Genomic DNA, 27037 nt, shown 5'->3' with positions numbered 1-27037 from the left:
CAGTCGCGCTCTCGAATCTGTTTTTTTGAATTGTCACTTTTATGCCATAACCTCAAACCGGTGTGTGTGTGTTGGTGCTATAAAAAGCCCGCCTCGCCTACTAGATCACACTACTGAACTGGAAAATTACATAAACTTTTCGATTCGGTTCGCGCCCCGGATTCGATCCACGCGCGGCTCGGTGTTGGTGCCGTGGCTTGGCTATTCCATTTTATATATTGTTCAATCGAACAAAACTTCCGCGGTGTTGCTCACCGCAGTGCTGCCATAAATGCCGGCTGGCTCCTTCGTCTGTGTGGCGTAAAGAAAACAACATTGTGAGTATACGAAGAGAAGAAGCAGAAAAAATAAACAACCCGCGCACGTGACGCGATCGACCTGGATCTACCACAGGTAACGAGCCGCGAAGAATCAATGTGTTGTGTGTACATACAGGTGGCAAAAAAAATGCACTAAAACTGCTGCGCCTACTTTGCGAGCTGTAAACGATGCCGTAATCGCTGCACCCAGAACAACAGACGTCCAGTTGTCTGTGGGGCGAGCCAACTTCGGGACGCGCCATTATGGCGATTTGACGTTTGCGCTATAAAAACGGCTGACGCGCGTTAAAGATTAAGTTGCGCGTCCGTTGTTCTGTGACTCGTTGGTTGAAGGAAGGTCTAAAAGTGCAAGTAAAATGGTGGAAGCGAAAGGAACCAACTCTGGCTAGCCGCTTGTGGTTGGTGGAAAAACACTTTCAGTTTCGTTTGGCGAGAAACGGGTCTGCGCGTTTTTCTTTGCACCACAAAAGCAGGAAGCTAATTTTTTTCACTATCTTTTAATGATAAAAATATTGAAAATGAAAATGAAAACGCGATGTTAACGCTTAGTTTAACTTTGGCAATATTTTCAAAATCCAATTTTATGGTGTATCAAATCTACTCGTGAAATAACTGTCAGATTTCTTTCCGAAACATCGACATTTTTAGAATTTCTTTAGATTTTTTTCAATATTGCCGACCATTCGTTTTTTGTGTAATTTTTTATAAGCCTTCTACTTTGTAGGGGCCTTCCTTTTAAATTACGTACGTTACGTAATAAAAGAACGCCCCTTAAAGACAATTTGGAAAAAATATGTACACTTTAAAAATTACTCTATTTTTATTTTACATTTTCACACATAAAAAAAACTGTTTGCGGAAAAAACATTATTTATAAGGGGCCAGCTATAACCCACGTGGACACTTGGGCGTTACGTAACATAATTTTTCATCATCCCCACCCCCTCGCTCCCCTCATTTTTGTAACATTTCGAAATTAAATTCACTTCATTTTTAGATGAAAAATTGTGATTATGACAATTCTAAAATTTTTCCAGAATCTCAAAATTTCAAAATGCTTAAAAATTTTAAAATCCTCACAATTCTCAAAATTTTCAAAAATCTTCAAATTAAAAAAAAATCTTGGAATTGTGTTTTCAAAATTCTTAAAATTCAAAAATATCCAAAAATTCTACAATAGTAGTTTATTTTTCAGCACTCTTCGTATTTATCCAACTCGGTGAACCTCGTTGGATAAATGTACGACTCGTGCTGAAAAAATCCTCTTTTTGCAACGAGTTCCATACGACATTTTTTGCAATTCCAAAAAACACACACTGAGTGAAATTTTCTGTCAAATTTTCATGTATTTTGTCAATAAATCGTTTAAATCAAAAAAATGTTGAAAAGTGTTACATTTCGAAACAAGTGCTGAAAAGTTCAACTTTTCAGCACCCATTTGAGTGCTGAAAAGTAGAAATTTTCAGCATTTATTTTGAAAAGTGTTGCTATTCGATTCTGTTATTTTTGGTACAGAAAAGTAGGCTATTTCGCCGTTCATGAATGAGCATGAGCATGAGCATGAAAGACCACCCATGGTTGTCCTTCTCCGTTGCTGAACAGGACCGTAATATCCTATCAATACAACCGGTCATACGCTTCAACGATCTAATGGTGTTTCCCTTATCAACAGCTTGTATTAATGCGCTGAAAAGATAAAACATCAAGATCATCAAAACTAGATCTGGAGCAAATAGGTAGCCGGCTGTGGAAATATAAAACCAAATAAAATGTGAAAATGCGAAACCGCCCGGATAGAAAAAAAAAACAAACGCAACCGGGGGGACAACAAAGACGGAAACGGCAACGAAAATCTTGTCGGATGACCGCGACGTGCACCGTTCAACTTCACGAACGCAACTCCTGTAGGCTATTTCGCCGTTCAAGAATGACAGGAAAAGTAAGTAGTTTCACGACGGAATTGCAAAAACAAAAATTTATGACATAAAATTTCAAAAATTCTATTTTTTTTAGATCTCAAAATTCTGTAAATTCTCTTAATTTATAAATATCTGAAAATTTTCAAAACTATTTTTTTTAATTCTCACAATTTTCAAAATTCTAAGAAATTTCAAGACTCTCAAAATTCCATTTTTTCAATTTCAAAATGCTCCAAAATTTTAAAATTCTAACAATTCTAAAAAAAATTCAAAATCCTTGGAAATTTCAAAAAATTAAAATTGTGTAGATTCTAAAAAAAGGAATTTATGTGACATAATTAAAAAAATTCTAAAAATTCTCGAAATTTCGAAATATACATAAAATTTTAAAATTCTCATTTTATAGAATTCTTAAAATTGTCATAATTTTATTATTTCTCAAAATTCTCTCAATTCACAAATATCTAAAAAATATCAAAATTCTTTTTTAATTCTCACAATTTTCAAAATTCTTAAAATTTTCAAAATTCTCAAAATAAAAAAAATTAACAATTCTCAAAATTTTTAAAATCTGTAAATTCTAAAAATTCTTTAAATTCACAAAAATTTAAAAAAAAAATCAAAATACCCAAAAATTAGAAAAAAATCTCTAGAAGAGTGGTTCTCTATGATTTCGCAAATTGCATTTCCCTGTATTTTTTTTTATTTGGATGAATTTTTTTTACATACAATTTTGGGGGCTGGTCAGCTTTGCCGAAGACACCAAATCGATCAGAAAATTCCTTCGCAACATACAGAGTTTCATACATTTACATACCCATTTTGTATGACCAGCCCCCAAAATTGTATGGAAAATGATGGGACCATCCATAAACCGACACGATTTTCCACACTCTTCACAAAAAAAGATTTGTTTTTGTCCACGAGGGGCAGGAGGGGGTGGGGGGGGAGTTAAATCCACCTAAAGTTCGAAGGATTCGAAAATTTGGCAATATTTTAATAAATTATGGAACTCTAGTATCGTAAACTGGGGTCAATCGGGACACATGGGGCGAATTGGGACAGCAGTTTTAACCATGTTGGAGCACAATATTTTGATTTTTCTGGTTGGTTTCGGTTAGAACAGACTCACACCAACAAGATGTGTACATCCATTTTCAAATGTAAAAGCTTTAGGTGCTCTAAAAAATGCTGTCCCTATTCAGACTGATGTCCCGATTTGCCCCAGATTACGGTAGCTGGAATACAGACTTTTTCAAATAAAAAAGGCAAGAAACTATAAACATTCTTTGGAAACCACGGGGAATCTTTAGAAGGGGGTTCGAGTCATAAGCGATTGTCCACACAAAAAAAATCATAAATTTCCAAATAAGTGCCCACGTAGTTTTTGGATGGCACCTTACTTAGAAAAAATCAAATTTGCTATCAAAAGTACGTTTGTAATGTTTTAATAAATGCGTCGTTTCAAATTTTAGACATTTTTAGGTAATTTAGTTGAAAAAAATACTTTCTTTTTCATAATTCATTGTGCTTTTTTTCTCTTTTTTGTCGTAAGATTCGGAAAGTTCATTTTTTGGACATCGTTAATCGTTGAAAAAGTTTAAAAATTTCATGCATTTTTACTAAAAATTACACAAAGATGCATTAAGCAGTGGCATCGCAGATATGTCTTACTTCTTGTACAATTTTCAATACATTTCGATGCCAATATTTGATGAGATCAACAAAAAACTCATTAAAAAATCATTCATTATATTTAAGCTACCGCAAATTTCTAAATAAAGTGACCACGTTGAAAAAAATCCAACATCAAAAAAGTAAAACGGTTGATCTTGACTTTCTTCCAATTCAATCAAACGAGCCATAATTAACGAGTTGAGTGATCGAGCCAAAAAAAAAAACCTTCCTCTCGCACAAACTCCACACACCCCTAAATTATCAATTTCGAACAAATCTAACGAGGACGCGCGCGTGCGCGCGCGCTAGCTCGATCGCACTTTGGAGATGTGAAATTATAATGAGGCACAAGCTTCATTCTTGACCCACTTGGCGCCGCTACCAACTTCATCTTCGACAATGGAAAGTTAAAACTGCGTTGCTCATCTGAGAGAGATAGGTATCTGATTCAAGACTGAAGGTTGGCAATTTGGCGCACCCCTTAATCATCACGAGTTTATTATTTTTTCTGCAACACGATAATTGACTGGTTAGAAGATTGCAGCTTTCGCCAATTGAAAACTTGTTCTATTCTATGTTTTGGCGTTGTACAGTTACCTACTATCTATCAACCAGTTCTGGAAACGGGTTTCCCCTTGATTTGATTTGCTAATTTGAGACTGGCCCGGTTTCTTTTCACAAAGAAAACTAACGATTTGCTAAACGCCTAGCGTAGTTTCGTGCTTTATTGTGCTGTTCAACGCTTGTCAGAACAGATCAGAAGGATAATTGCAACATATTTGCAAATCATAACAGTTTTTTTGTGTTTTCATAGCATTAAATTCATTTTCTTAAAGATAACAGTAAACTTCGTAAGTTTTTCTTACATGCTAAGTCAGTAATAAGCTTTTTTATCGAGCAAAAAATCCATGACTTGGTATTTAAACATGCCTCGAACTAAATCGGTCAACCTGGACGGTTTATTGCATCTGAAATTTTGGATAAGAAGAAAAGGGATGAATTATTGTTAGGCCAACCAAAATTTTGAAGAAAAAACAACAGTACAAACAGTAATTTTCATGATATTTAAGAAAACTTAAAGAAATCAAAAGAAAAAAAAGAAAATTAGGCAAATTTTCAAAATTATTTAATTTTCAAAATTCATAAAATTCAAAAATATCTAAAAGCTACATACAATTTCAAACATTCTCATTTTTTTTTAATTCTCAAAATTTTCAAAATTCTGTAAATTCTAAAAAAAATCTTAATTCAGACATGAAATATCTCAAAAATTTTCATTTCTTTTTTTGATTCTCACATTTTACAAAATTCAAAAGAATTTCAAGATTCTCAAAATTTTCCAAAATCTCAAAATATCAAAAAAATAAAATCCTCAAAATGCGATAAATTTCCACAATTCAATATTATTATTTTTTTTATTATGACAAATCTAAAAAATTCCAAACTCTCAAATTAATTTTTTTTATTTCAAAATATTTTAAAATTTCAAAATCCTAACAATTCTCAATTTTTTTAAAAATCTCAAATATATTTAAAAACAAAATTTTGTAATTTTCAAAATTCTTAAAATTCAAAAATATCTAAGTTCTCAAAATTTTCAAAATTACATGAAATTTCAAAAGTTCTCATTTTTTAATTCTCTAAATTCTCCAAATTTTCTTAATTCACAAATATCTCAAATTTTTCAATATTCTATTTTTTTTAAATTCTTACAACTTATGAAATTCTAAAAAAAGTCTAAATTTTCAAAAATTTCAAAATGTTAAAAATCTTATTTTTTCAAAATCCTAAATATGCTATAAATTACCACAATTCAAAATCATTTTTTTTATTTTGTCAATTCTAAAAAAAATCCCAATTCTCAAAATTCCATTTTTTAATATCAAAATACTTTGAATTTTCAAAATCTCAACATTTCTAAAAAAATTAAAAAATCTTAAAATTTAAAAAAAATTAAAGATGTGTAAATTCTCAAAAAAATTATTTTCAAAATTCTCAAAATTTGCCAAATTTTCAAAATAACATAAAATTTCAAAAATTCTCGTTTTTTTAATTCTCTAAATTGTCAGTAAATTCTAAAAATTCTTTTAATTCACAATTATCTCAAAATTCTAAAAAAATTCAAAATTCTTGAAATTTTCATTAATCTGAGATTAATCTCAAAATATCAAAAATCTTAAAATTTTCAAAATCCTCAAAATTCTATGAATTCCCACAAATCAAAATTCTTTTTTTATTTTGACAATTCTCAAAAAATTGCATATTCTCAACATTCAATTTTTTTTAAATTTAAAGATACTTGAAAATCCTGTTACTTCTCAAAATTTTAAAACCTCAAGATTTTCAAAAATCACAGAAATTAAAAAAATGTGTAAATTTTATTTTTTTTATTTTCAAAATTGAAAAATATCTAAAAAAAACCCAAAATTTTCGAAATTACATAAAATTAAAAAAATCTCATTTTTAACATTCTCAAAATTGTCAAAATTCTTTAAATTCTCAAAATTCTCTTAATTAACAAATATTTAAAAAAATATCAAAATTCTATATTTTTCAAAATTCTTTAAAATTAAAAAAAAATGAAAATTCACAAAACAAAAAATAAATGCTAACAATTCTCAAAATAATAATAACATCGGTAAAATCTCAAAATTCTCTATTTTCACAAATATCTAAAAAATTTCAAAATACCCGAAAATCAAAAAAAAATCTCAAAGCTTTCAAAATGTTTAAAAAAGTAAAATTCTCACAATTCTCAAAATTCTTTCAATTTTCCAAATTCTAAAAACTCTCCAAATCCAGAAAATTGTAAAATTGCAGATTTTTTTTTTCAATGTTCAATAAGGCCGATGCAAATATTTAAATAGTTTTTGTCCCTCGGCCCTGGCCGAGGTCAAGGGGGGGGGCAAAAAAATAAAAAAATATAAAAATTAAAATAACAAGCCATAGCCTTCACATTTCAATGAAAAAAGTGTTTTAAAATGCATTTTACACTAGTTCAGTTGTTTTGCAATCATTAGTTTTCAAAAAATCTAAGATCTGACAAAAACAAAAATTGTATCGAAAAAAAAGATTTTGCATCGAAAATTTTCAAAAAATCTTAAGATTTTTTAATAAACCCAAACATGCTAAAAATGATTTAAAACGCAGAAGAATGTATTTTAATTTGATTTCAGCTGGTTGCACTTGAATTTTCATTGAAATTTTGAAGTTTATTGTAAAAATATTTTTTTTGCCCCCTGATTTTTCGGGCCAATTTTGAAGGGGGGGGTGACAAAAACTTTTAAAAATATTTGTACCAGCCTAAGCAAAATTTGATTTTTTTTTTCTTTTTGGGAGTTGGTGAAAACGCCTTGATTCAGGGGTATTTAAAAGGGCAAAACGGAAAAAACTAAAATTAATTTCATTGGATATTTGAAAAAAAAAAAAAAACTCTAGAATTGAAAATTGTACAATACAATAGTCAAATACAAAAAATACAAAATTAAAAAAATACAGAATTCTATAATTAAAAATGCAAAAAATGATAAAATCGCGAAAATTTGGAAAGTTTAAATTTTTTACAAATTGGAGAATACAAATATTTTATAAATCAAACATTTAAAAATATTCATAGTCCAGACTCGATTATCCAAAGCCTCGATTATCCGAAGTTACGATACTTCTAACATCAAATTCGAGTTCTGCGATTCTATTTTAGTCAGTTTTTAAAAGCTGATTGCCTTTTCAATTTGAAAATGATTTTTTCAATATTTTACTAAAGCCAAAATTTGAAATCACTTTAGCGTAGTTTATTTAGGGGTCATACTCAAACTACACTGTGGGTCTCGTGGCGCAGGGGTAGCGGCTTCGGCTGCCGATCCCGATGATGCTAAGAGACGCGGGTTCGATTCCCGCCTTATCCACTGAGCTTCTATCGGATGGTGAAGTAAAACGTCGGTCCCGGTTTCTCCTGTCTCGTAAGAGGCGCTGGAGCAGAAATCCCACGTTAGAGGAAGGCCATGCCCCGGGGGGCGTAGTGCCAATAGTTTCGTTTTTCTCAAACTACACAATCAAAAATACGACAACGAAAAAACATTTCTCAAGACAAATAAAAAACACATCGCAATCTAACGTTTAAAGGAACTATTTTTATTCTTCTTAGCATTGTTGAACTTATATGAAACTGACAGTTCACAACAGTTTAAAATAATAGAACAAAGCAAATTTCAATTCAAAGAGTCGATAAATTCAATAATGACGGTATTCCAAACGAATAAAACAATTCAAATTTCTCTTAAAGAGATTCGGTTCTTGAAGGAATTTTTGAACGCATTCGACACGCTCCACAACATTTCAAAGCTTGGTGCAAGCACGCTTGAGCTTCATCTGCAAAACAAGAAACAAAAAAAAAATCACATTCGAAAAACTATTTAAACCCTTCCCCAAAACTTACCGATCGCTTCTTCTCCTGGCAGACGTGCTTCGGCGGGGGCGTCTCGTAGAACTTCTTCTGGCAAAACTCGCACACGACCGGGGCCTGATGGATTCGCTGATGCTGCTCCAGATGTTCCACCGTACGGAACGACTTCTTACACTCCGGACACTGAAGAAGGTTGGTGATGTTGAACGCCGAAGGCAGAATCTCGATGCTCAACCGTTCGCTGCGTTTGGTCGCCGAAGACGGCGTCGATCGGTTCTTCTTGCTAGTCTTGCTGCTGCTGCTACTTGCCGGCGGTTCCGGCGATCGACGCCGTGTCGCAATCGTCGCCGGGAAGTTGCCCTTGAGCAGCGATTGACCTTGGCTGCGCTGCGGCGGCGGCCTCTGCTTGCTAATCTGCCGAAAGAGGCTGGCGTCGGCGCAGTTCTGGGCGTGCTCGAGGACCGCCTGGGAGGAGCGGAAGATGCGGCAGCAGTACGGACACTGGATCGACTCGGTGTTGCCGGGTAGCTTTGGGAGCGAGTCCTCCGGTTCGGACGATTCCGGCGCGGTGGTCGTTTCTTCCTCGTCGTCCTCTTCGGAGCTGTCGAGGATTTCGATCGACTCGATGGTTTGGTTGATCGGAACGCGCTTGCTAACGCCGGGGCGATGTTGCTGTTGCGGGGGCAGCTGGGTTTGGGTCATGTGGACGCGATAGCGGGTGCGTTTGGGGGCTGGTGCTGGAACGGTCGGTCGTTGTTGGATTGAATGTGAGGGTGGGATGCTCTGCGAAGTCGGCGAGGGCAATATCTTAAACGAACGCAGGCTGTTTGGTGGACGGTTCGGAGTCGGAGTGCGTTGGGGACGCGTTTTCGGTTCTGAAAGATCTATGGTGGGATTGAAATTTTTCTTTTCTTCATATTTGTTATGTATACAAATCTACTACAAATATACATAAAAAACGGAAAACACAATATAATGGAGCACCCGCAGTCGAGTTTTTGACAGTTCGCTCCATAAGAAATAGAGGTATTTTTAATAATTTAATTATTTAATAATTTAATAATTTAATAATTTAATAATTTAATAATTTAATAATTTAATAATTTAATAATTTAATAATTTAATAATTTAATAATTTAATAATTTAATAATTTAATAATTTAATAATTTAATAATTTAATAATTTAATAATTTAATAATTTAATAATTTAATAATTTAATAATTTAATAATTTAATAATTTAATAATTTAATAATTTAATAATTTAATAATTTAATAATTTAATAATTTAATAATTTAATAATTTAATAATTTAATAATTTAATAATTTAATAATTTAATAATTTCATAATTTAATAATTTCATAATTTAAAGACAATCACACCGTCTTTGCAGACTGAACACTATTGTGCGATCAGTTCCTAGCTGGACTCGGTCACTGGAAACGACCGGCGACCCAGTGACCGACGAAATAGGCGGCGGGCCAGATGCGGGCATAAAAATGTCAAAATCTCTTCCCCCCTCACTTCGTCTCACCATCCAGCTGCAGCTTTGTTGGCAAACAAACGGAGCACGCGGTCGCATGATGGCGGCATCGAGCCAAAATTAGGGGTGATCATGTGATTAAGAATGAAAATTTTTTCAAGAAAAATAATATTTTTCCGACCGAATAAAAAAATTGCGAGCATGTTCAAACAATTATTCCTGATGTCGGAGAAGTGATGAAAAAGCAAAATTTTAATCCATAATTTTTCTATAAATTGATTTTTTTCACTCTAACTAGGAACCCCTAGGTATATCCACGACCGTTTCCAATGACCGTGAGAAGATGCCAGAAAATCCAGCTACGAGCTAAATCCACAATAATATTAAACGAGACAAACATTGACAAAAAGTTACAGAAGGATAAGGCGGGAATCGAACCCGCAGCCCCATAGCAACTTAGGGATCGGCAGCCGAAGCCGCTAACTGCCGCGCCACGAGACCCTTCATTTTCGTAATTTTTCAATTTAATAATTCGTATTTTTTACGTTTTTTCAAATTATTAATTCTATTTTTTTATTATTTCAATATTTAAATTCTGAAATTTCAAATTGTTGAATTCCAGATTTCTTATTTTTTTTATGTTGACGTTACATTTTGCTTTTTGACGGAGATTTTATCAGATTGCTAAGTGAATTTCTGGAGTTTTTTTTGAAAAGGTCCAATAAACCAAATTTCCAGTTTTTGCTTTTTGGGTGTTTTTAGAACCGCCCTGAGTCAGGGGTATTGAAAAACACCCAAAAAGCAAAAACTGAAAATTTGGTTTATTGGACCTTTAAAAAAAAAACTCCAGATTTCGTCATGTTGTGATAATTGGGAGTAGAATAAATTCTACCTGAATCAGGGTGGCAACAGAATTTTTCATTTTTTCAATAAACCAAAAATTTAAAATTTTCAATTTTTTTTCAGTTTTTTCAATATAAAACTTAGAAAATCTAAAAAGTTTCATAGCTTCAAATTTTTGAAATTCTGTATTTTTCGAATTTTGTTATTTTGATTTTAATAAAATTGTTATTAATATGAATTGTTCAGCAGAGGTTTTAAAACTAATGAGTTGTAATGTTATGTTAAATTTATAAAACAAATCTCAATACATTTAAAAAAATCGCTCCTTGAAGATTATTTCGATGTTTCATATTAACAAATAAAATCAATAATTTTCAGAAGAAAATTTTCTTCTTCAAAAACTTTTTAGAAATTGATTTTTGCACACAACGAAAAAGATTGAAATTATTTAATTCCTTATTAAATTTTCCTTTGTGAATTGAAAGAAATTCTATCGTTCGCAATTATTTTGTTTATCAAAACTGCTATCCGCGCGAAATCCGCGCCTGAGCAAAATTAGCCAGCAAATCCGCACCAGATCCGCGCGATTCGCGCCGTCCGTAACAACCCTGCACTTTATAGTAAATTCATTTTAAATATGAGCAATTCTCTGAGAAGCCATTTTGCGTCATTAGTTCGTTCATATAATTTTCCATACAAATTTGGCAGCTGTCCATACAAAAATCATATGTGAAAATTCAAAAATCATGTCAAATCATGTCTTCGGCAAAGTTGTAGGTATGAATATGGACTACACTGAAAAAACGATACACGGTAAAAAAGAATTTGGTGATTTTTAATTCAACTTTTTGTCACTAAAACTTGATCTGCAAAAAAAAAATGCGATTTTAATTTTTTTATATGTTTTAGATGAGGTAAAATGCCAATTTCCAGAATGGACAAACAATCTTTGACCGAGTTATGATTTTTTGAATCTGTACGAGTGAGAACCGGGGCTGGACGGCCGGAAATGAAACACGACGGATTAAAACTAAAAACTCCTTCCTTTAATCGTCCGATCGCTTAGCGTGTTTCCAAAAGACTCCTTGTTTGCACTTTTTCATCGCGCGCTCAATCACGCGCCAACGAACTGTCAACCTGCCCAGGGGTGTTCATCATCAAAGGGAAGAGTGGGGTCGGTTGACCGGAACAGAACCAATACAGATTTTTTCAACAAATCGAAATATTGGTCGCAAAAAATTTTCAACTTCATTTTTCGATGTAAAATCGAATTTGCTATCAAAAAGTACTTTAGTGAAATTTTGATAAAGTGCATCGTTTTCTATTTATAGCCATTTTTAGGTAGCTTTTTTCAAAACAGTCGCAGTTATTCATTTTTTAAAATTAGTGCCCATATCATTTTTGTATGGACAGCTGCCAAATTTGTATGGAAAATTATATGAACGAACTAATTAAGAAAAAAGACCGATTCCGTAGAGAACTGCTCATATGTAGCAACATTGCATTTTCTGTCTATTTTATAACTTTTGATAATGTTGACCGATTTTTTTCTCCAAAGTTTGTAAGGCATAAAACTTGCTTGTATGCAACAACGACGAACCATCATAATTCTCTAAAAAAAGACCATTTGACCCTGTTTAAATGTTTTTAAAATGTTAAAAGTGCTCGTGTTTCTGGGGACCCCAAAGTTGAGCGTGCGCAGTCATTTTTTGTAAATTTGTGTAGGTCAGTGTTATCCATCCAATGATGGGTCACATAATATTTCGTGTTCATCAAAATATCTTAAATCCAGCACTCGAGTTGAGCGTGCGCAGTCATTTTTGTTTTTTTTTTTTTTGTCAGTCAGTGTTATCCAAAAATCCATTTTCATTAAAATACCATAGATCCAGCCTTAAAGAAGTGTATGAATAACACTTAGTTGCTTATAGCATTTGATAGAATTGTACGATCTCGATTTTTTTAAGCTCGATGAAAAGGTTCGATAAATGTATCTATCATTCTATCTAAAAATGTACAGTACTTGTTCGGTAACTGGGCTAAGAACGTAGCCCAGTTACCGAATGCTGCTCGCTAACTGGGCTGAACGAAAAATGACAAGGGGACCAACGATGCAGAAAATTTTCTCAACAAAATGTAAAAATAAAGGATGCTTAAATTTCTTTCCAGAGTACACCTTTCAATTTTCGTTTAATTTTGACTTGAAATTTCATAAAAACTTAGAATATAATTTTTAATTTTTTGAACTTGCTTTTTGCATCCACTAGCCCCTCGTTCATTTCGGTTTGTTTTTGTTTTTTGACGTTTGTCTGCTTTTTGAGTGGGCTACAGCCCAGTTATCGAGCGCCCAGTTAAAAAGCAGCCCAGTTAAACAACGCCCAGTTACCGAACAACTACTGTAAAGTCAACCTTTTTACAATCTTCCGAAATCGTTATAAATACAAAAATAAGGCATAATTGAATCAACAAAACGTTTTGTTTATTTGATCATCATGATTTTTGTTGAATCAACGCTAAACGTCAAAGCAACTTTTTCAAAACAAAAAAAAAAGGCTTTTGTGGAATTGAGAAAATCAGGATTTATTTCAACCCAATTTTGTTGTTGATTATATTTAGGCTTAGTGATTTTTCACGCTCGAAAATAGCAAATTTCACGGGACCTCGATTTCAAAACACCAAATTTCACGCAAATTTCGCGGAACGTGGAAAATGTTAAAAAAAACTCTGAAAATCTTTTCTCTAAATCATAGAAACTTCTTTTTATGCTTCATTATATATTATTCTTCAAAAGACGAAAAAAAATCTTCACTAAATTTCAACGTGACACAAAAAAAAATCTCATAAATTTCAAAAAAGGTTATGGATGAGCTCTATTGTGTGTGTGTGTGATCCAATCCAATACCCGCTAACCGGTAGCGATATTATGGGAAAGCATAGTTTGTATCAGACTTTGTATATGTCGAATGCTGATACAACTTATCTCAGTCCCGGGTATTAGGTGGTGATAGCCCTCGCGCTGCTTCCAACGACCCGTTTCAGAATGACAGAGCTCCTTGCGGTCCAATTCCGAGGTCGCTGGGCATTGTTCGGCCCCGCCTAAACATAGAAGCAAGCATCTGAAGGAAACTCGATCTATATTTAGACTTCCAATCCCGTCAGGCAAATCAGGGATCAGCGCGTATATAATAATATGAGAAGATAACATGTTTCAACACTACGGATAATTTCACTGCTAGAGTGCTTAGCGTCCCAGACCACCAATCCAGAGGTGTGAGTTCGAATCCCACCTGATTCATTTTCGTTTTTGTTCATATTCAAAGTTCAAATTCCTGATTCCAAATTTCAAAGGTACCGGCCGGGATTTGATCCCTGAACCTTCTGCTTGTGAGACAGAAGCCGTAACCATTAAGCCACAGAGCCGGTAGGTTATGGATGAGCTCTATTTATATTTTAAAACAAAATGTAGGGCATGCGTATTTCCATTTATTGAACTTATTTTTAATATTCGACTAATATAGCAAAAACGTTCTTGCTGATTTGCTTCTGTTTTAACATCAATCTTGTCCAGCCAAAATAAGTAAAATAATTTGAATTTTCTGCAACATTTAGCCCACAGCCTTAACAAATATTTTTAAGGATTTCATCTTTCTTTTCAAAAACTAAATTCAAAATCAATAGGCAAAAATAATATAATTTGAAACGAAATCGAAATTTTTATTCAAAATGAGAACGGAAAACAAAAAAAAGGTGTCATTTTTAACTTTCACGGGAATCATCCACCCATATAATCAAATATCGTTAAAATTGAACAGGATTTAGAAAAAAATCTTAAATGTTTTTAAAAGGTGATTTCAAACATAAAAAATACTCTTCATTTAATTTTGGTATAAACAAAGCTTATTACTTTGAATTTCTTTTGAAATTTTACATTTCAAATAAAATAGTAGTAAAATTTTACCAAAGCGAAAAAAATAAATTTTGTTAGTTTCTAAGAAACAGAAAAATCCAAACAATTTATCAAATGGTTCATATCAAGCTTTTCTATTGAAAATTTGTAAAATTTACTTAAATAGTCTTTAAGGTTAAAATATTGATGATGAAATTATAAATTTCAAGAATTTCACACCGTCCGCATCAAAATTCACTAACCTTATATTAAAATTACTAATTAGTAGTTGAACAATTAGTAAATTATTTTTATTCTTATTTGAGTTTGATAAAATATTCAAAGAAAAATCGTTACAGTTTCACACAAACATAAAATTTCACGGGATTTCGTGGAAAAAGACAAATTTCGCGGATTTCACGCTGTCCGCGAAATCGTGAAATTTCACTAACCCTAATTATATTCAACCAAAATTTTGTTGATTCAAACCTCCTACAGGCTGATTCTACAAAACATTTTTCTGCGTGCTGATTTTGAATAGAGACTTATGGAACCCCAGGGTAAATCAAATGAAACCAAAACGGTTAAAATATGCTCAACCAGTCCGGAGATAATCGAGTGATCAACATACCACCATACACATAGACATTTGCTCAGATTTTGATTCAGATTTGATACGTATACGTGAAGGTGGGTCTAGGAGGACAAATTAAGAAGTTAATTTTTCGAGTGATTTTACCGCCTTTCCTCAATTAGGCGAAAAAGGCAACAAAAAGAGGAACAAAAATGGTCAACAAATGGCTGACGTTTTTTTAGCCGGTACGCAGTTGAAAAGGAACAGTAGCATAAATTTTTTGACGCCTGGTGAGATTTGCTTATTTAAATGCGACTTGAATTTGTAATTTTTGTATTTTTTGTAAATTTATGTCATTTATAATTTTGTTTTTTTTTAATTTTTGAATTTTTCAATTTTTCATTTTTAAATTATTTTATTTTCATATTTTTTTTTTTAATTCTCCGCCAACTCAAACAAAATCGGAAAAATTTGCCCCGACCTCCCCCATCACGAATCCGAGCTCCATTTTTGATATCTCGTGATGGAGGGGCGCTATGGCCCCTTCCAATTATGAACACTTTTTTAACCTTAAAATAATCGTAAATTCGCGATAACTCGTGATGGTTACAGGTAATCTAAATGTGTTCACTAGGGTGGGCTCGAGATGTTCGATTTTTCAGAATATGTTTTTTTTTTATTGCTTTTAGGTGCCAGGATTAGGGGTGATCATGTGATTAAAAACGAAACTTTTTTGAAGAAAAATAATATTTTTCCGACTGAATAAAAATTTGCGAGCATGTTGAAACATTTTTTTCTGATTTCGTTGAAGTAAATAAAAATCAAAATTTTAATCCATAATTTTTCTATAAATTGAACTGTTCCACTCGAATTGGAAACCCCTAGACTAGGTCCACGACTGTTTCTAATGACCATGTGAAAATTCCAGAAAATCCAAAAAAAATACAGTCCAGAAACTCTTAAATTAATACAAAATCAAGACTCGATTATCCAAAGGCCTTTATCACGAAATTGTTTTTTTGTTGTCTTATTTTTGATTGTCTTTAACTGTAACATTTTAAGTTATAATGGTAACCAACAGGCCAAATTCAACTAATTTAGAGTCGTTGAACTTAAATTTTACCACATTTTACTTCAATATAAAAATCACAAGTATTTTTTTTAATAGTTTGATTATTCAAAGTCTCAGTAGAAACCTCCGAATCAAATTATGGATAATCCAATCTTCGGAAAAGTGGAGTTTTGGAGAATCGCGAACGAACTGCATTTAAATGATTTTTTTTCTATTTTTATTTTCAATGATGTCATTTTAATAATTTTTGATTTTTTTATTCCTGAATTTTTAGTTGTTTCTCAGACTTTAACTTCTTTTTGAATTTTTCAATTTTTTATTTTATTTTTTTTTTTAATTTTAGAGCTTCACAATTTTATACACAATTAGGTTTTTTTAAATCTTTGAATTTTTGAATTTAGGAATTCAAGTACAGTGAAATCTCTTTTTTCGCGATGCGTTACGTTTTCTAATGTGTCGTTTTCTCAGGAACGACGCAAATTTTGTGCAATATTTTAAAAGCTTTTTGAAGCTCACAAAAATGTTTTATTGATAAGGAGAAATCTATTCGCAATTCGCAATTTTCAGTGTAAGAACGGGCCTTGACCGATCTTATGCACCAGGTTCCCGACGAACACGCACTGCCCTTACACCTACATCTCACCCTTGCTCTGAGTCAGTACGAGCAGCACGCTAGAACACGCTTTGAGTGTTCGTGCCAGGCATGCACACCTTCTTTTCCGGTTACGCATTTTAACTCGGCCGGGGGTGGTACATTACGTAGGGTTTGATGTAAGTATAAGCGCCTAACCATTCAAAGTGTGCCTTTCAATTTTCACTAAAGCAAAAACTGTTTTATTTTTAGTTTTAATTCAAAAACTAGTTGTTATTTTACTGTGTATTGTTTTCTCCTGAAATATTCCCTAATGTTAAGTCGTGTTTATCTGTTGCTATTTCTTTTGTCGCGGTGTTTTGTTACAATATTTTGGTCCTAAGCATTTCAGAAAAGTTTTTCAAAAGTACAATAGTAATATTTGTGTTAATCCTTTAATCATTCCATAAATTGAGTGAGGGCTCGAACCTCACTTGCTTAAGTAAAAGGTGAAGTTTGAAAACAATGGACAGTGAAGGAAATATACAATGTAAAGAATTAATAGTAAAGATAGTAATTTATGAAGCAGATAGAGAAATTAACAATAGTTAATAAATAGAGGTAACAAACAAGCTTAGATTGTATTGAGGGCAATTTACAGGGAAGATGAGAAATTATTCAAATAGATAAATAAAGAAAAGACACATGATAAACAAAATTGACAACGCTGCCAAATTAAGGGAACGCAGACAGTTTATTACAGCAAAATCAATTGGTAAAATAGAGTGGAAACGCGTTGAGAAATAAGAGAATCAAATAAGTAAAATCGAAATCATATGGAGGATAGTAAACAGAAGCCGTTTTAGAAAATCAGTGAAACAAAATAAACAGAAGATAGCTGTTAGCTGAAATGGAAAGTGGAGAAACCCCGTTCTGCGATGCTCAGGTACATCCACAGCAGTTGACTCAACATACTGCGAATCAAAACAATACCGTCTACAATCACAAATTACTTCCCTTACCCACATTGTCGCGCCCCTTTCTTCTAGCCGTCTCTACTCTGACCCTCGCTGGTCAAAGGTTTACGAGTCGTTTCCACAGGCCACCAGCTAGGTTACATCTTGTCATCATGATGACTAAACCAAGCCAACGTGGAGGTAAGAAAATAGGACACTTGCAAGGAACCAGAGCCATGCTGTTTTGTCCAAACAGCACTACGGATGTAGTTGGGCTCCTTCCGGGATGTTCCTCGCCTAGGTGTGTCAACCGACGAGTATCATCAGTATCATGCACCCTTGGCCTGCAAGAATTTAAGAATTTAAGAATTTAAGAATTTAGGAATTTAAGAATTTAAGAATTTAAGAATTTAAGAATTTAAGAATTTAGGAATTTAAGAATTTATAAGCTTAAGAATACTAAAATTATTTTAGATATGAGATTTTTTTTCTATATTGTTTTGAATTTGATATTTTTTAGTTTTTAAATTTTGACTTTTCAATTTTTATTTTTTTTTAATCTTCAAATTTTCGATTACCCAATTTTTTTGATATTTCAGATTGCTAAAATTTTGAATTTCGAAATTTCAGATTTTTTAAATTACGATTTTAGAAATTTCGAAAAAAAATTCATATGTATTTTGATTTTTTTTTTGTTGTAATAAAAAACTATTAAAACATTTTATTTTTATTTTTTGAATTTCGGAAGATTTGAATTTGGAATGTTCTGATCTTTTTATTTTCGCTAAGAATGTTTAAATTCAAAAAAAAATTCTAACGATTAAATTCCATTCCAAAATTCGAAAGCGGAGGCCTGCTTCTGTTACGTCCAATCAAGCTCATATTTAGCGCCCACCAGAACAAGCCCCAATAATAGTTTTTGTTACACATTCCTATGTCCATATCTTCGGGAAAAGTTTGTAATATTTGATTTACAAAATTAAAAATTGAATAAATCCAGTATATTACAAATAAATACGGTTAAAAATCATTACTTAAAACTCAAAAGTAATTAAATATTCAGAGCCAGAGATGTTAAGAAATGACAAGAAACATATAAAAAATAATATCTACATAATCTTCATCTTCATCTTTCGACGTTTCGTACTAAGAAAATACAAACATTTTCAGAAGAAAATTCAAGTAATAACAATTATGAAATTCTTGCACTCAAAGGAAAAAAACAAATTATTATCGTAATTTCTGATAATATTTTTCTTAATAACTTGAAAGGAATTCTATCTCTCTCAATTAATTTATTTATCAAAATTGCCATCCGCGCGAAATCCGCGCCTGAGCAAAATTAGCCAGCATATCCGCGCGAAACGCGCCGTCCGTAACAACCCTGGAGATCAAGACTCGGGGGCAAATCCGGCGGAAATAAAATCTTGGTCCTGCTGGTAATTCACTCATTACTGCTTGCAGCCATAAACATATTATACTGTTAAACAACGTAAAACTGAGAAGACTACAGAGAGATACCAAGAAAAACAACACAAAAGGAGTTATGTAGATAGTCAACAAAAGCAAAAATATATTCATAAAAATAGTCAAAAGAATATAAAAAATAGTAAAGAATGAAAATCACAATTCTACTGCTACTGTCTCTACTGTCTACTCAAACTACTCGTCAACGCTCAAACTTGCGCTCGACGACGCTGGCAATAATTTCGCTCACCGTCACGGCTCGCGTGTACTCACCCCTTGCCGGGACGTACTCGTTGTTCGGCGGCGGTGCCTGCACCACCTTCGGAACAATCTTTCTCTCCCTGGCTTCCGACCTTCCGACGTTCGTCGTATCGCTGAACACCAGCTCCCCGTTCTGGGACAGCTTGACGAGCTTTTGCTTGCGCGGTTGCTTGCTCGGGTTGGCCGGTGGTTGTGGGACGGTTGGAAGGTTAAGGGGGTCTTCCTGGGGTGGGGGGTCGTCGAGGGGTTCCTGCTTGATCATGGGCATCGGGAAGAACGGATCGGGGAAGAGGGTGGTGGTGGTTCCGCCGGATGCGATTGTCCGCTTGGGAGCCTTGATGACGATGGTGGAGGAAGAGGATGGGAGGAGACTGTTGCGGCTGGGAGTTCGGACCGGGGTTAGAGTTACGTTGCGGTTCATCCCGTTGGCCAGGGACTCGATCTTGCTGGCCATCGCCGGGGTCATGTTCTTCAGCTGGGGCATTCTGGTGGGTGTTGTGGCTGTGGTGACCATCGGGGAGAATTTGGTCAATGACATGACCCTGGGAGTTGGCGTTGATTGCCTTGCTGGCGTGGTGATGGCCGTCATCTGTTCCGCGTAGTATTTGGCCTTGAACATGGCACCGGTTCCGTCGACCATTTCAACGCATCGGTAGCCACGCTCCGGCGTAGATTCCGGCTGTAGAAAGGATGAAAACTTGAATGTCTACTAAAAAAATACTCCTACGATCTTACCTTGACCAAATTGTTCTGCAAGCGGCCACCTCCCTTCAAAAACACGTTCATGTAGCAGGGACTCCCCGAAACGACCGGAATCATCGTGCCAGCCGATACCTTCCGGGTCAGCTCCTCCGCCAACCGACTTGCCCCACTCGACTTCTTCTTCACCACCCCGCCACCTCCCGTCACATCCGGAAAGAGCCGCTCAATTTCCGCCACCAACTGCGCTTCATACTGGCCCATACCGACCCCCTCCGGAACCGGACCACGACAACCCCCAACCGTACTCACGTCCAACTCATCATCCAGCCGGAACACGTCGTCCAGCACATCCGCCGGAATGCCATTCTCCGACAAGTACAGCCCACTCGTGTCCAACCCCTCCTCCGGCATCAGCTCCAGGCAAAAGTTGGGCTCCGTCTCGATGTACAGGTCGCTGCCCGGTTCGATGATCTGGAACGGGCCGTTGAAAATCGCCGGCTGCTGCTGGCTGAAGGCCAGCGGAGGCGGTTCCGTCGCGAACTGGTGGTACGGCGGAACGAAGGAAGAAGGGTGGAGCCGGGCGTCGGGCAGCATTTTTGGGGTCTCTCAATATCTTTTCCAGGTTCCAGTTACCACGGTTACCTTTCGTCACTACAACAACCAGTTCCGGCTTCTTGCCGGAGGGGAAAACCACGCGATCACGAGGCGGTCTGTTTTTGTTTCGGAGGGCAGCTGTCAAAAAACACACACGAATGCAAAAGTTGTTTCGAACAACGGGCTTTTGTCTTTGCTACAAGAAAGCTTTCAGTTTTTGTAGCAGAATTCAACTGTGGTGTTTCGAATAATTATTGTTTGTGTCTGAACTAGAAATGACCTTCAACTGGTGGCGAGCACTCGAAACATCCGTGACATTCAAACAGTTGCCTACCAACAGGCGTTTACAAAAATGTAATTTCAATCATGTCAAAACACTCGCAAAAGTCTTCACGTCAATACCAAACCAATTATGTGCTAAGAGTAGCGGTTCATTAGACAATTCACGTAACTTAAATAAACATAGACCCAAAAAAGGTTTCTTTTACATAATTATAAATTCACTCAACACCCGGTGGTTGGTCACTTTTTCGTTTCACCTTTTTTTAGTTTGTAGCGAGGTTTGTACCCCGTTGGTTGGTCAAAATCAAACTAAAAAGTGACGAACTGTCACTTTTTACACGGCGCTCACGCACACTATCAAAACACACGTTTGGTAGTGTGTGTGAACACCGTGTAAAAGGGGTGTCAAACTATAAAGTGAGCAACTCTCTATGAAATCGGCCGATTTCGATCATTTTTATTTTTTGTATTTTTTTATTTGACTTAAACTTTGTGGGGGCCTTCCATATGACCAAATAAGCCATTTTGCGTCATTGGTTCACCCATACAAGTCTCCATACAATTTTGGCTGCTGTCCATACAAAAATGGTATGTAAATATTCAAACAGCTGTAACTTTTGAGTAAATTTTCTGATCAATTTGGAGTCTTGGGCAAAATTGTAGGTATTGTTGAGGACAATTGAGAAAAAAATAGGTAGACGGAAAAAAATTTGCAGATTTTTTAATCAACTTTTTTTTCACTAAAACTCAATTTCCCAAAATACGTATTTTTTGATTTTCGAGATTTTTTTATATGTTTTAGGGGACAAAATCCGCAACTTTCGAGCCATAGAAAAAAATGGTCATGCCGCCGAGTTATGATTTTTTGAAAAAATAGTGATTTTTGGAAAAAATCAAAGTTTCATGCAAAAACAAATTTGACATTATATTTTAATGCAAAATTGAATTTGCAATCGAAAACTACTTTACAGATTTTTTAATAAAGGGCTTTCAAGATTTAGCCACCGAAAGTTCGGTTTTAGCGAAATATTTGCAGTTTTTTGATTTTTAAAAATAGTGACCATGAGTGACCATTTCTAAAAATATTTTTTTATTTAAAGTTCAGAAAATGTGCTGTAAAATTGTCTAAGAGACATTGAAGATTGGATCTTGGGTTGCTGAGATAGAGCCGCTTTAAGAAAAAGAAATACGAAAATTGAAGTTTTCTAAATCTCACCAAAACAACCCACCATTTTCTAATGACCATATCTCAGCAACTAATGGTCCGATTTTCAATGTTAATACATGAAACATTTGTGAGGAGGAGGTTCCGCTTTAATTTTTTTAAATCAAGACTAACATTTTAAAAGAGCCAAACATTGAATATTACGCCCATTTAAAGTGCTAGTCTTGATTCAAAATAATTGAAAATATTTTTTCGAAAAGATTGGAAAATTTTACGAATGTTTTCAATTTAAAAAAAATGCTTCGCGGCCCTTTTTGACAGAAAAGGTCCTACTTGACAGCTCGTTCCAAAGGGAACATAGGTGATCCATAAAAAAATGTTTTCTTATAAATGTTTTTCTTGCATTAATGTAAGGTACGCACATCGGAAGGAACCGGTCAAGAAAAAAAAATCAAATGGGCAGCAGCGGCAGCGCAAGCAAGTCAGATAGGGTGAAGAAAAGCCCCAAGAAATTGCTCGCTCTCCTTTGTTCTGCTGTTCGTAAAGCTGTTTCTTGACCCCTTTCCTTCCGATCAGCATACTAGCCTTAAAATAAAAAGGGACCAGAAATGGGTTTTAATCGCTAAATAAGAATAGAAAAATATGTTGATCTACGATACAAAACACTCATTTTTCGAAATAGTAGTGCTACATTATTTTGATTGTTTAGCAAAATTAAATTTTCTAGGAAGGAAATTCAAAAGTAGTAATTTGGAAATGCTAGTTTCAAAAAATCATTGTAAAGTCTATTGGGAAACAATTTATTACATTTCAAAATCAAATGAATTTATAAGTTAATGTGGAATAATGTGGAAATTGGAACTATTTATAAAATCAAACACTTTTAGATTTGTTTAACTTTTTTTTAAAATAATCAATAGTCTTTCAATATTTTTCGAGTTTTTGCATTTTTCGAACTAGAGCAGCCTGCTGCTCTACGCCTATTTGTCCTATGTAATTTTTTACGATTCTGATTTTTTATTTTCATACCTTAAAATTTTTTTTCAGGGATGGGCAAATGGTCGTTATTTTGTTGAGGCCTTAAATAGATTTTTATTTTTTTCAAATGGCTGCAGCTTAGAAATCTTGCATTTTATCAAAAAATCTCAAAAGTTATTTTCGATTCGATTTGCCGCAATGCCAATTTTTTTTAAAACATCTTTTTTCAAAAATATATAATTCAGTCAAATTATTTTTGCTTTTGCTGAACCATATCTTAAAAGATGGCATTTTTGTCCCCGAAAATGTATACAACATAAGATCATCTGTAATTACTCTTAGTTTTAAGAAAAATAGTACCAGTACGGAAAAGGACGTGATAAAAACAATTGGGTTCTTAAGTCAAATGTAAATTTTTATGTACAACGGTAAAAAACACGATCAAAAACCATTTTTGATAATTTTTTTTTCATTTTAATGCAAAAAAAAATGACAAGACAAACTTTTTTCGATGGATTAACTATGGTCCCCTTGGAACGAGCTGTCAAGTAGGAACTTTTCTGCCAAGAAGGACCGCGAGGTAAATTTTTCAAATTTGATTTAAAAATCCATTTCAAACTCTTTGTGGTTGTACAAGGGGTCATTGTACTCAGAAAAATAAGCTTTATCGCTGTAAACAATTATATCAGCAATCTAAGCTTCATTTTAGGACCCAATTTGTCAGGTGGATTACCGATCTAAACTTTACCGATTTTTCAACTACCGAATTCGTTAAATCAATCTAAGTGTGATGAGTCAGGGGTATTTAAAACACTCAAAAAGGAAACACAATGTGCTTTGGACCTTTAATTATTTTAGTCCTTGCCTTGCCAAATTATGCTCTTCTTTTTTTCAAAATTTGTGTCGCTAACCTATAATGAAAAATACAGATTTTTAAATATTTTAAATTTTTATTAATTGATTTTTGGAATTTAAAAATTTTTAAACACTACATTTTTTTATAATTTAAAAAATTCTTTGTTTTTAAAACTGAGCTTTCAAATTTTGACCTTTCTGAATATCGAACACACTTAGATTTTTTACCGATTTCGGTAAACTTTACCGATTTTTCAACTGCCGAAATGCAGTAATAAAGTTCATTATTGTTCACCTTACTACCGATGTTCGGTAAAAAAAAATTCATTTTGACAGATGGTTTACCGATCTATCTTAACCGATTTTTCAACTACCGAATTCAGGTAAAAAAATCTAAGTGTGAATGTTTCAATATTTTAATCTTTTTTTTTTGTCACGCCCCCCTCCCTTTCTTCCTTCAAAGTCGGACAAAAAAAAACAGGGAGCCAAAAATTTAGTTTTTCAAAAAAGTTCAAATTTTCAATACAAAATCAAGTGCTATCAAATCAGTTTAAAATGCATTCCACTGCGTTTGGAATCATTTTAGCATGTTTGGGTTCATGGAAAAATCTTTGGGATTTAAGTGAATTTTCGATGTACAAAACTGCAAAAAGTGTTTCTTTTTTCGCAAAAAAAAATGTTTTTTCGACAAATCTTACATTTTTTTGCATTCTCCAATGGTTCCAATTCGGAACACTTTTATGATAATTTGTCAATAGCATGCCAAAAGTAGCTTTTCTGTCGACCTTAGAACCTTCATTTGGACATTATCTTGCTATTTCACTAGTAAAAGTAGTACTTTTTGAACAAAAATCTTCATTCCAAGACTATTTTATCCAGAGCAGCAAAACGCTGCCTCCAAATTGCCTGTTTCATAATTGTGGGATGTTATTGTGTCTCCCACAATTGTGGAACACCTGAATTTCACTAATATTTTCACACAAAAAAGTTATCAAACCATGTATAAAACATCACTAAGCTTGAGTTTCATTGGTTTCAGTGTGTGAAGTCATTATTTGGTAATAAATATGTACTCCTGGAGAGATCCAAAGTTTGTTTACATTCGAAAGATAAAAGTGTTCCTAATTTGTGGATTTCAAGGGTCAAAGTAATTCTTCAAAAACTTCATATAAAAGTTAAAATTTGCAGATGTTCGATGCAGCATTCAAAAGATCGCAAGAAAATCTTTCAAATGAAGGTGAAAGCGAATCATTAAGCTCAATTATCGATTTGCTATGATTTTTTGAACATTGGCCAATCTGGAAACCGTTCCGAATATGTGGGATGACTGTACCATATTTTTTATTGCGACCTCGGTTGTGGGACAAAAACTATGAAAAATATTTGCATCGGCCTAAAAAAAAGTTAAGGATTGAAAAATTAATTTGTAATTTGAATCAAAAACTTAACTTAGAAACTAAATTTCTGAAAAAAGATCGTTTTTATTTCTTTTATAAATATATGCAAGTTTTTAGAATGTAAAATCAAATATTTATGAGGCGGTGCATTTTTGTTAGTTTCAATTATAACTTTTATATAGATGAAATACAATATTTATTGTTTTTTTTAGAACAATAAATATAATTAGGCCGTTGCAAATATTTTTTGAAGTTTATGTCCCTCGGTCGAAAGAGAGGGGGGCAGGGCATAAATTACAAGCCTAGGTTTCAACATTTGGATAAAAAAAAGTTTCAAAATTCATTTTACACGCATCCAGTTGTTTTCCACCCCATCAGTTTTCACTTTAATTTTTATTAAAAAAATTGAAGTTTTTCGAAAAAAATATGTTTTCCCCTCTGATTTTTCAAGCCGACATTGCAAAATATTTGCAACGGCCTTACTGCAGAAAACATAAATTTTCTAGAAAAAAAAACACTTGCACAATCGATTGTAAACTATTTTGAAAACATTTCATAACGTTTTTTTGTCATCAAATGGAACACTTTTGGTTTTTTTTACAAATTTTTTTTGAGGCAGCATAAAAATAGGTTATAATTTGATGACAACTTTGCACATTTTTTACCGTTTTTTACAGTTGTTTTTTTTTGTATTTATGGAAATTTTGTAAATAAGGCTTGAAATTTATATTTCTTCCCTCTCTGCGTCCATTCGCGTCAGAGGGTCAATAACTAAAAATGAAATTGTAAACATTAAATACTGAAAATCTATTTTTCTACTATCATTTAAAATAAAATTGTTAAATATATATTTATTAAGAATCCATTTTATACCGTTTATTTCGCATTTTTTTAATAAATTGGGGAACTTTCAGGTTTTCACAAAAACTTACAAATCATAAATTTTGAAACACAAATCGGAAAAGCGTAAATACAGTCATCCCACATATTCGGAACGGTTTCCAGATAGGCCAATGTTCAAAAAATCATAGCAAATCGATAATTGAGCTTAATGATTCGCTTTCACCTTCATTTGAAAGATTTTCTTGCGATCTTTCGAATGCTGTATCAAACATCTGCAAATTTTAACTTTTATATGAAGTTTTTGAAGAATTACTTTGACCCTTGAAATCCACAAATTCGAAACACTTTTTTCCTACGAATGTAAACAAACTTTGGATCTTTCCAGGAGTACATATTTATTACCAAATAATGACTTCACACACTGAAACCAATGAAACTCAAGCTTATGGATGTTTTATACATGGTTTGATAACTTTTTTTGTGAAAATATCAGTTAAATTCAGGTGTTCCACAATTGTGGGAGGAACAATAACAGCCCACAATTATGAAACAGGTCATTTGGAGGCGGTGTTTTGCAGCTCTGCACAAAATAGTCTTGGAATGAAGTTTTTTGTTCAAAAAGTACTACTTTTACTAGTGAAATAGCAAGATAATGTCCAAATAAAGGTTCTAAAAATAGTAAGGTCGACAGAAAAGCTACTTTTGGCATGCTATTGACAAATTATCATCAAAGTGTTCCGAATTTGTGGGTGTTCCGAATATGTGGGATGACTGTACTTTAGATTTTTTAC

General features: G+C 33.7%; 1 protein-coding gene across 3 annotated transcripts; it reads right to left on the bottom strand.

Moving 5' to 3' along the window:
• Positions 1-4757: 4757 nt before the first annotated feature.
• LOC6033046 (formin-like protein 7) lies at positions 4758-20867 on the bottom strand. Of its 3 annotated transcripts, none has more exons than XM_038265372.1 (4): positions 20166-20867; positions 19443-20109; positions 8352-9202; positions 4758-4884 (listed from the first exon to the last, which is right to left on the bottom strand). In XM_038265372.1, the coding sequence occupies exons 1-4, from the start codon at positions 20724-20726 to the stop codon at positions 4876-4878; spliced, it is 2088 nt and encodes a 695-aa protein (XP_038121300.1). In that variant the 5' UTR covers positions 20727-20867; the 3' UTR covers positions 4758-4875. The 3 variants fall into 3 exon arrangements, with proteins under 3 accessions (XP_038121300.1, XP_038121301.1, XP_001843552.2); XM_038265373.1 differs by lacking the exon at positions 4758-4884 and adding an exon at positions 8067-8284 and having other exon boundaries at positions 8352-9055; XM_001843500.2 differs by lacking the exon at positions 4758-4884 and adding an exon at positions 8068-8284.
• Positions 20868-27037: the final 6170 nt, after the last annotated feature.

This window comes from Culex quinquefasciatus, chromosome 3, assembly GCF_015732765.1.
Source record: "Culex quinquefasciatus strain JHB chromosome 3, VPISU_Cqui_1.0_pri_paternal, whole genome shotgun sequence".
NCBI lineage: Eukaryota > Metazoa > Arthropoda > Insecta > Diptera > Culicidae > Culex > Culex quinquefasciatus.
Note: the sequence above shows the minus strand (reverse complement) of the source record. Positions and strands in the feature narration are given on the sequence as shown.

Bases quoted from the DNA above. Each gene is read 5' to 3' on its own strand.
- LOC6033046 (XM_001843500.2), bottom strand. From the start codon at position 20,726: ATGCTGCCCGACGCCCGGCTCCACCCTTCTTCCTTCGTTCCGCCGTAC. The intron at 9,203-19,442 runs GTGAGTACACGC...ATCCCACCATAG, and splicing joins CGAGTACGTCCCGGCAAGGG to ATCTTTCAGAACCGAAAACG. The intron at 8,285-8,351 runs GTAAGTTTTGGG...CTTGTTTTGCAG, and splicing joins GCCAGGAGAAGAAGCGATCG to ATGAAGCTCAAGCGTGCTTG.